The following is a 10,939-nucleotide window of genomic DNA, read 5'->3' on the forward strand; positions in this document are numbered from 1 at the left end:
ACAGTTAGTAGTAGTAGTAATAGTGATAAATCATACTTTATACAGACACATGGAAACATACTCATTATATGTTATATGGCACATTACTTATTATTTATTACAGTTATGTGGCCAGTGAAATAGCTAAGCACGTTTTTATAATGTGTGTTTGGACTACTGGTCATGGCTTCACCTATATCATGCTTACAATGGCTAAGCACTTACTGAATTAGAAAATTGCAACAAATATCAAACTATTAATGTATTGAACAGCCTTTGAACCATTGATGTGGTCCTACTAAGTGAGGGTATGGGATATCCTCTGTCATAGACACTGTAGCAGCTGGTATGCCTCATTCCAATGCTTCTCTTCTCCGTAATATTCCACCTTTTCGTTCAATTAATAACATGAATTATAACTGTATATTGACAGCATTGTACTTAGACTTGATATTGCCCAGTGCATTTTACATGTAGGCTTTTAAATGAAGAAACCGGTCAGGCCACAACACTATACCCCTGTGCATAGCACTCCTTTCTTTTTAAGTTTTAATTTGTGAAAACACTGAACAACCAAAATAAAACTATAAGATGAATAGAGCATAATGTATTGCCATTTTTTTTAAATTTTGTTTTCAATAACTGCATATATTTAAACCCATAGGTTTTCAAGTTCAGCAGCTACAATCTGCATTTGCCAGCTCTCAAAAATTCTATCAGATGTCTGAAGATTTCCAGGCTTGGATGGAGACTCAGAAAAAAATGCAAAATGAGGCCACACCTATTTCAGCCAAGCTTGAGGTTTTGGAATCATTAATCACAGAGACAAAACAAGCACAGAATGCATTGAATGCCCAACATAGTGCCTATGAAAAGATTATAACAGAGGGTGATAACCTTTTACAAAAAACAGAAGGAGAAGAAAAGGCAAAACTTCAGTCTCACCTCTCTTTGCTTAAGCCTAGTTGGGAAGACATTAATAAGAAAGTATCAGAAAGGGAGAACAATTTAATAGATTGTCAACAAAAAGCCATTAAATACAGAGACACGGTGGATAACATACAGCCTTGGATCAAGGAATATCAAAATAAAGTATTTTCAGTTAAAGTTTCCACAGACTTAGCAGAGATAGAAAACTCAATTGGAGATGTAAAAGCTCTACAAAAGAGTGTTGACAAGCAGCGTGGAATGGTGGAAATGTTAAACAGTGCAGCAAATAGTTTACTAAGCTCCTGTGAGACAGATACAGACATAATTACAGAAGAGTGTGCCATGTTGAATGACAAGGTGGAATCGCTTATTGATAGTTTACATAATAAAAGAGACTCACTTGAAAACATGGCACTGCGGCTCAAAGACTTCCAAGAATCTGTTAAAGAAGCTGAAAAGCAACTGACTGTGGCTCAGGAGCATATAGAAGTACATGAAACTCTTGGGACACAAGCATGTAGTAACAAACATCTAACAATAATGCAAACCCAACAAAAAGTCCTTCAAAGTCTACAGCCACAGATCCAGCGCTCTGTAAAATTGGCCCAAGAGATTGTGGTAGATGCCCTAGATTCAGAAGGTGTGTCAGATGTTCTCCTCCAAGCTGAATCCCTTCAGCAAAAACATAACACTATTAGCCAACAAGTCGATGAAAAATGTTCCTTCTTAGAAGCCAAGTTACAAGGAATTGGACATTTCCAAAATAGTATTCGAGAGATGTTTTCTCAGTTTGCAGAGTTGGATGATGAGCTTGACAGTATGTCACCAATTGGAAGGGATATGGATACACTACAAGCCCAGAAAAGCAACATTAGCAGATTCCTGCAGAAACTTGAAGATCTTATAACAACTAATGACAATGCTAACAAGACCTGCAAGATGATGTTGACCTCTGAAACCTCACCTGATCTTGTTGGTATTAAAAGGGACCTTGAAGCCTTGAGAAAACAGTGCAGCAAGTTACTGGACAGAGCAAAATTTAGAGAAGAAAACATTGATGGGACTGTTACCAGAATGAACGACTTTTACAAAACATTAAAAGAATTTGTTGACGAGCTTGGAAAAGTAGAAGACCATGAAGAATCGCAAGGTCCTGTTGGAATGGAAACTGATGTCATCAATCACCAATTATCCATTTTTACGGTAAGGCAGTAAAAGCTGGTTTCACATGATATCAGATCTGTGTCATATGATACTCATGGTAAGTTACAACATTTTGTAACATAACAGGATAGGATCAAATGATCATTTGGTTTGATTCTGCTGTGCTGGAGACAAATATCTTGAAAAATAACACAGGGAACTAAAATGAAGGTGTTAAAGTAGCATTAAAGTCTCCTTTTTTTACATATGTCTACTGCTAGCAATAAAAATAAATAAATTGTCAAATAGACAATTACCTATGTCTGCGTCACTCGCTCCCGGCTGGAATACACAGTTCCCTACCGGCCGCGTTGGAGGATGATGGGGCTGGCGCATGCGCAGTCCATACCACCAGCGGGGAAGAAGAGAGACTCAGTAAAAGTGAATGCATGCAGCCAGGAGCATGCACGGTGGACAGACTCCATGGGACAGGGAAAGAAAGCAGTCTGCGCTGGATCAGAGACCGGCACCAGCGCTGGAGGGACTGCTGGAAACACGTTGAAGGAAGCAGATGATTGGATCGAGAAGCTTCATTTAAGTCCTTACAGCTCAATTACAATGGGGAAAAAACCCTCTAACTGTAATGTCACTTTAAAGTTAAGTTGAATTTAAAGTGACACTTAATTCAAGAGTCAACGCTTAAAAATCCATCCAAGTGCCCTTTTTTTAAAAACAAAAATGTATCTTTGTGTATCACTCAGCTGTAGATCCTCTTTGAATTGGTGCTGGCACTGTCCTTCCTTCTGGAGGGTGGCTACTTTTGTTCTCCATGGTCCCTTTGTGTGCTGTAAAGTACCCACTGCTCCAATCTCACTTCCATGATGGACTACAATCTCAATACAAATTAGATAACTAAACGTGAGATTGTAGTCCATTACAGGAGTGAGCTTGGAGCGGTGGCTACTTTACAACACACACAGGGACCATGAGGAACATAAAAAGCCACCCTCCAGAAGGAAGGACAGTGTCGGCATGAATTTAGAGGTGAGTTGAGGATCTACAGCCGAGTGATATACAAGTAAGATACATTTTTGTTAATAGTTAAGGTGCTTAAATGCATTTTTAAGATTTAACTCCTGAATTTAGTGTCACTTTAAGGTTTAAGCGACAATCTTTGTTTTTGCTTTTGATGGCAAGGTAAAGAGTTTTGAAATAATTTTATATATGCAATATTTTTTATACAGATTATACCATCTGATGAGCTTCATGTTTTCTAAGCCTAACGTGGTTTTGGTGTTGGATAAAGCAGTTTATTTTTTGCTGTCTGTATCCCTTTGGGAAATTTACCTTTACTTTAGCCAGATATACAACAGGAAAAGAGAGGAAATCTATACAAAATGAAGTGTCCCCATTTAAAGATTTAACTTAATTTATGATCAGGTGACAACTGTTCAATTTTGGATTCCCCTATTACTTTCCGACTTTGTGACTATGGGTCCTGGGACTAATAGAGAGGTGAATCACCCATCAGGGACACAGACACCAATACAGTCTTGACAAGGCTTGTGATTCTTCCCTGTACACATACTTAAGTTCATATACGTTCTGCACAGCAATTGGCTAGTTTTTATGCCAGACATGAGGTCACTGCTGGTAAAACACTCAGCTGTATGTAAAATATCTGATTCAAGAAACAGCGAGGGGAATTTATCAAAACTGGAGTAGACAAAATGTGCATGGCAACCAATCAGCTTCTCTCTTTCATTTTCAAGTCTTAACTCAACAAATTGAAGAGAGAAGCAGATTGATTGCCATGCACAGCTGATCCAGATTTTGTCTGTTCCAGTATTGATAAATCCCCCTCCATAAGATTTAGCAGCACACATTGCGGTCATCATGCTTCCCCTAGTGAACTGGGAGAATTTTTTAAAGGAAACCTGCCATAAGAAATATGTAGCCTGCTATTGCTGAAATTTTATTTCTGAAAATTGTAGTTGCTTGGCTGTCACCTAGATACTCTGGGGGTAATTTACTAAAATTATAGCAGACAGAATCTGGATCCTCAGCTCGTTCAGTTAAGCTTTAAAAATGAAAGCTAGTAGCCTATTGGCTGCCATGCACAGCTATTCCAGATCATGTTGGCTCCAGTCTTGGTAAATTTCCTCATTGGCTTTAATGATTTCTCAGTCACTGACCCGCACCAAGAATAGAGAAAAGGCATTTTGAGGCCTCTCCTACTTTTGTTTGCTGCCTTCTTGTTCTGAGTCTAACACAGGCAGACAACTAGCACTTAAAATGCTAGCAATGACAGCCCACATATTTCTTCCATGACAGGTGAGCTTAAAGTATGGTTGAGTTTCCAGTGTTGGCAGCTTTGTTTACATTCAGCTACATAACATATGGATTACAAGTCATATTTCATATATAAAGGCTCTTGTTTTGCTAAGATAAAGTTCTGGAAAATTGTGAATACATAAAGGAATCTGTTAACAAAAAACACAATTTATATTCAGTATACAGAAAAACAGTGTGGTGTTGCTATACCAATCAGAAATCAGCTTTTAGCAGCTGATGTGAGTAGACTAATAAAATCTACTTTAGGACTGGTTGCTGCTCAACACAACTTTGACCTAGTATATTGTATCGGATAAGCTAACGTTTTCCTTTTTTATTAGTAAATCATGTTTCTAGAAAGAATTGAAATCTTAGAAAATTCATTTTTTGTGTGTAGGTGAGGCCCCTGGAGCCTCTTGTGCAGATACCTCTAGTATTTGTGGAAACGCTGATTAAATAAGTACATTATACCCATGTTCTACTGATAAACTGTTATCTCATCTGTTAGCTATGTGGTAGTATAATAATGTTTGCATAAGAACCTCCAGTGTTTCTTGGTATTACCCTTATAGAGTGTTAGTAGCATTCAATTAGGAGAAACATTTTATTACAGTCTACAGTTCTGTGATGCCATGTTAGCATGTAGCTTAGTATTAAAATGATTCTGCCGCTAATTCCACAAATCTCTCTAATAATTAGACTGTTGTGCTTATTTCCCAGAAGTGCTGTATTTAATGATAGTTTTACTGAATTCAACTTAAGTTTCTCAAAATGAGGCATCATGTCCAAAGTACATGGATGTGCATGAGATCACAGTGCATTTGCGGTTCAGACTTAGCAGGAGAGGTATAGTAAAAATAAGGCTTCTGGTATTTTAGTGATGAATCAGCATGACTCCTGGATTAGTTTCAAAAGCTGGGGGATTGCAAATATTTATAGCAGCGTTTCACAGCAAGATGTGATAGCAAGTATTATTCGCAGAGTAGAGATCAGCTACATGAAGGTTATTCATTGTCAAGAGAAAAATATATTTCTTGTACATGTTATATGTACATTGTCAGTGGGGATCCCACCACCCTGTAATCTCTCCTTTAGTGTAAACAAACTCTTTATATCTAAATACTTGTAGGACAGCCAAATCAAAAACATGTAACGGACCAAGTACAGGCTGAAGAAAGCAGATTTGTCTACTTAGTCCAAGAGTCCTAGACACAATTTAACTAGTTCATAAATGCATTGGCTAATAGGATACATATAACCATTCAGTTATAATATAATTAATTATATAAGGGTTTTGTTTGGTTGGATGTATACCAACCAGAACTTAAAGCTTTTGTGGGTAACTCCATACTCCAAGCAACTTGCTATCCGTTATCACCTAAAATATAATTGCTGGTAATCTTGCTTGGTATGTATGCAATAACAAGGGAGCATGATTTTAAAAAACGCATGTAGACATCCCTATATGTCTAATTATCGTTAATTTGTTCATGACTTTGCATTCATGTTTCGTGTGGCAACAGTTGAGGTAGGGCATGTGTACAAGCATCAGACAGGATTATAGCCCTTTAAGCAATGCAGAAACAAGGCGTGGATACTTAAAATTAATAATACGAAAAGTCAAAGACATTATACTCACATAATGCAAAGCCACAAAACAAGCTTCAAAAGGCTGTAAGACATACTGAACTGATGAACACAAGGGTCCTTAATAAAGGAAGTCTGGAATGGCAGACCTCAAATTTCTCTCAATACAGGTTTTAGTTAAAACAGAGCTAAATTGTGCACACGCCCCAGAACATTTACCATAATGTCTAGGTATATGTAGGCGCAATATGCTTGCATATTATGGAAGACTTCCCCCATAGTGTGCCTTCCTTGAGCAATGCGGCATCCACTGTCACCCTCGTGACTCTGTCTGTTGTTTCTTTGCCCGCCATTCAGCTGCCACTGAAGATGTACTTACATTGTCCCAGCATCCTGCTCCAACATCTAAGGCTGGGCACACACCTTACAAGCATCGCAAGACTTTTGTCTTGCGATGGTTGTAAGGTACTTAAAAAAAACCGTACGATCTGCCTATCTTGCATAGGCAGATCGTACTTGCGATGATCGCAAGCCACGCCCCCTGAGGGGCGGGCTTCCGATGACCGCAATGCCGAACGGGCACAGCAGTCACATCTGTACGGACACACTTGGGATTCCCGCTGCAAGAATCTGTAGGTTCTTTCTGCAGGACTTTCCAGTCACCTGTGTGCAGGAGGCCTAAATCCTTATAATAATGTGGCGAACATGTATTTAAACATTTCTTGTGGAGTTCTCTCATAAGAAGAACAGCAACAAAAGCTGCTCTTACATTACAATATTTTGCTACTGTCTAATTTTTTGTGTATTAATTACAGGACAGATGGCTTTCAATGTCACCAATTGCAGTATTTAAACAAATACAGTGTGCAAGTGATCATATGAAAAGTTTTTTCCATTACCGCCTAAACAAAAAGATCCTGGCTACCATTCTGCTGGCATAAAAATCATTAGGGGGAATTTATCAAAACTGGAGCAGACAGAATCTGAAGCAGGAACCCATAGTAACCAATCAGCTTCTCTCTTTCAGTTTGTTGAGAGAAGCTTTGAAAATGAAAGATAGTAACTGATTGGTTGCCATGGGCAACTGCTCCAGATTTGGTCTGCTCCAGTTTTGATAAATTTCCCTCATTGTGTTATATTGTACAATCACAAGGCACGTGTTGTACTTTAGCCTGCTGAGAAAAAGATTCCAGAAATCCAATTACTTCTCACTTTTCTCCAAGTTTTATGGTTAGATTCTGTATTATCTCACATGCATTCAGATAAACAATTCAAACTAAATCAAGTAGACTGTACAACCTAATCGCTTTGCTTGTGGACATTTTTTTTGTTACTAAACAGTCTGATATTTTTCAGTAAATACATTCTGGTCATCAGGTCCTGTTTTCCTGTAATTACCACCACGCGGGCACCTCTAATAGGACACGTGGCCTATTAGTTGTTTACATTGGGATTATCCTTTGATGTACATTGTATTGCCTTTGTTCACACTCACACATTTTCTATGCAGGTATTTCCAGACATGATCTGACATTTTCAGTTTCCAAATCAGTTCTGGATGCTTCCTGCCCGTTGCTCTATTTTCCATATAGACATATTTCTCATGTTACCACAACCCGTTAATCTTACCGTTTGTTTTCGTCCACTTGGAAGAGCTTTAACGTTGAAGCTGACTGAGCATTGTAAGTTTAAATAAGGACAGTAGAGAAAATGCAAACAAGTACAAAATGGGGGAGAGGAGAATCTGCAGTGATGAAGTCACTGGCCTTTAAAGTGAAAACAGCAGTGCGATGACTTGAAAAGATCTTTATCGTTGTACGTCACAACCTCTGTGTTGCATTCCTTTCACTAAGATCTTTAAATGTATTTTCAGACATGATAGGTATTGGTTTACATCAGTTGGAAGGCTCCCTCTATACAGGGAGGGAAGACTCTTACAGCACACAAATTAAAATAACTACCATTCAGTCTTTTGAAGATTTTCCACCCGTCCAGAAGCTGTTTACCACAGCCCACTTCAGAACCACACTAATAACTTAGCACTTGGCCCTTACATCTTTTTCCACATAACTGCGTGGCCTCAAATTTGATATCCCTCACAGTGATTCTCAGCTCAAGTGTCCCATCTACATGCTAGTATCTAGGAAGGACAGGTATCACCTATTATTCATTTTGGAAGGTGAAAACAACAAGCAAGGCTAATTAACTTTTCATTTTATTGTGTAAATGAGATAATGAGCACTAGTTAAAGTGATATTAAAGGCAACATGTTTTTAAGCTGTTTCAATGTGCTAATTATATCACTTACAATGGGTGCTGCTCCCTGATGTTTAAACGTTTTAGTTTCCTCCAGAATCAGCTGGTCCCCTGAACACGGGCCCTGATATCCTGTTTTAGGGTGGCTCCTTCCCGTGGAGGGTCCAAACAAAGTGTGAGAGTTTAATTCTACTTTAAATAGTTTGAAGCTGAACTCCAGCTAGGTATAACAATGCCAAACAATGCAATTAAGTACCCATTAAAATTATTCAATGTATTTTAAACGCAACTTGTTTAAGTACATGAGTTTGGGTTGATATGAGCCTCATGTAATACTGAAACGGCAGGGATCGGAATGAGAGAAGGGATAGAACTGGAAACCTGTTAGGCTCTAGAATGATTAGAATGATGGTGGAACCCGTGCTGGAGGCGGGGGGAGGAGCGCTGCGGGGACCCACTAGAAAATGAGGAATTAAAAAGTTTTAAAGAAAAACATCCTCCAGCAAAGGAGGGTCCACTTAAAGGAAAAATGTAAAAAAAAATGAGGCTTTAATATCACTTTAAGCTCGCCACTAGCAGTACAACTTTGAGTGCAAAAAATGAGAATAAACCAAAGAGGGCAAAACATTTGCAGAATACACTTCAGCGTTTATGTGGATACGTTTGCAGACGTCTGGAAAACATCTTAAAGCAGAACTCCGGGTAAAAATTTTATGGGCTACCACCACGCTGCAAGGGGTTAGGTTTTCCTTTGTGTCTAGGATCAAAAATAAAAAAGTGATATACTCACCAATCCTCATAGCTGGCTTGCTCTTAGACTGGTCCCTGGAGCCTCTCTTCCCCTCCTCTGCAGCGGTCTAAGGTCCCTAAGTCATCACATTCTATACTTCGTGTATAGAATGAGATGACATGTATAAGGATGCAGAGGGACATTCCAGGGAGAGAGGAGGAGACAGACTGGAGGGGGTGCTGTCACAGCTGTCCGGCTCTGAGGATCAGGTAAGTATAACTTTGTTATTTTTGACCCAAGGCAAAAACGAGCACTTAACTCTTGCAGTGCGGGGGGGGGGGGGGGGATTAATAACATTTTCACCTGGAGTTGTTCTTTAAGGATTACATAGTACTGTTATTCATACAGATCTCTTCATCGAGCCTAAATGAGGCACAATTGTTGAGGAAATAGGGACAGGGGTATTTTCAAAGAAAGGAGAAGAATGATAGCAGTGTTTCCTGATACCACTGTCACATTTTGGCATACCGTTCCTTTAAACACTATGGCTTCTCTGTTCTCTGCTTTGTGACAACAGAAACAGATTTGATAATACAGTGACTCTTTATTGCAGCTCCCCTTCCTGAACCCTTTCTGCAATGCTTCCTAGCCATTTTGGTGGTGAGCGTGTGGAAAGGAAGGAGACTGGTACAATTGTCATTTATTTTTTGCTCTTTTTTTAAAGCTGAACCACATTGAGATGTAAAAACACCGTATAATGTAGTTAAGTATTTATTAAAATCGTTAAATGTATTTTTAAAGCAGAACTCCAGGCAACATTTGTATTAACCCTTGCAGTGGGGCTACCTCCTAAACAGCAAGGGCTAACTGCTCGTTTGTTCCTAGGTGGTAAAATTACAAAGATATACTCACCTGAAGCTCCGAGCTAGCCAGCTGCCACAGTGCTTCCTCAAGCCTGTCTCCTCTTCAGCTGCAGTGATGGAATGCCGCCTGTTGTCCTCATATCCAATACACAGGGGTCTATTCACTAAGCTGCCGAGGGCAGCCGAGTGAATGACCGATCTGAAGTGAAGTGAGCCGAACACTGTTCGGCTATTCACTTCAGGCTGGTACGGCTAATTTCAGCCGTACATTGGCTGAAATCAGCTGTACATCGGCTTGCTTCGAGTGGCTTCAGGTCGGCCGAACATGCTCAGCATGTTCGGCCGACCCGAAGTGATGCAAGTTGTCAGTCGGCTGCCTAAAAACCCCCAACTTTTCTGACTTTTCGATATACGACTCTCAGGGGTGTTGGCATCCTAAGCCTTGATCCAGGTCACTGTCTTTTGAAATCAAGGCAATAGTCTATATTGACTTAACCAAAAATCTCTTCTGCGGTGTCCCTACGTCAAGGTTTTTTTGTGTGACGTCAAAACATTTATAACCCAGATGTGGACCTGTGCTTTAAGGCTAGTTTCTGTGCACTGTAAATGTGAAAATTAAGGCAATGGTTGCTTTGATAACCTAAATTCACTATACGAATTTTAAGACTTTGAGACTCTTAGGGCCCAATCCCACCCAATGCATTTTGATGCATTTTTGAAAATCACAATAATAAATGCATACACACAAAACATTAGTGGTTTTCAATGGTTCACACCAGTGCATTGCATTTTGAAAAAATAGAGCAAGCTGCATTAAAGTAAATGCATGTAAACACATCTCTTTTAATAGAGATCTCTTTTACATGCATTTTTATGCGTTTCTGCTGCGGTTTTTGTGGGAATGAGCCATAAGAGCTATTTGAAACTTCTCTAAAGAACAAAAATGTGATATATTGGACTTTATCAGTCCTTAGCTTATTTTTTCTAAAATATTATTTACCCTGGTGGGTTTCCTGGTAACACACACCCTGTCCTAGACTGACACTCACTATACTGTATTTATGGAGGAGCAGTGTTTTTACCTTAGGGCAGAGCTACAGGCCACCGTCCAACCCCC

The 10,939-nt window shown here is 39.3% G+C and overlaps 1 protein-coding gene across 2 annotated transcripts in view; it reads left to right on the forward strand.

Moving 5' to 3' along the window:
• The window catches only part of DST (dystonin), a 404,726-nt gene that overhangs the window by 291,902 nt on the left and 101,885 nt on the right, over positions 1 to 10,939 (forward strand). For both annotated transcript variants that reach the window (XM_018560544.1, XM_018560545.1), the window contains one exon: positions 644 to 2,112. In XM_018560544.1, the coding sequence (XP_018416046.1) occupies positions 644 to 2,112 (1,469 nt within the window). The remainder of the gene's footprint in view (positions 1 to 643; positions 2,113 to 10,939) is intronic.

Source organism: Nanorana parkeri, unplaced genomic scaffold (assembly GCF_000935625.1).
Source record: "Nanorana parkeri isolate BGI_ZX_2015 unplaced genomic scaffold, ASM93562v1 scaffold464, whole genome shotgun sequence".
Lineage (NCBI taxonomy): Eukaryota > Metazoa > Chordata > Amphibia > Anura > Dicroglossidae > Nanorana > Nanorana parkeri.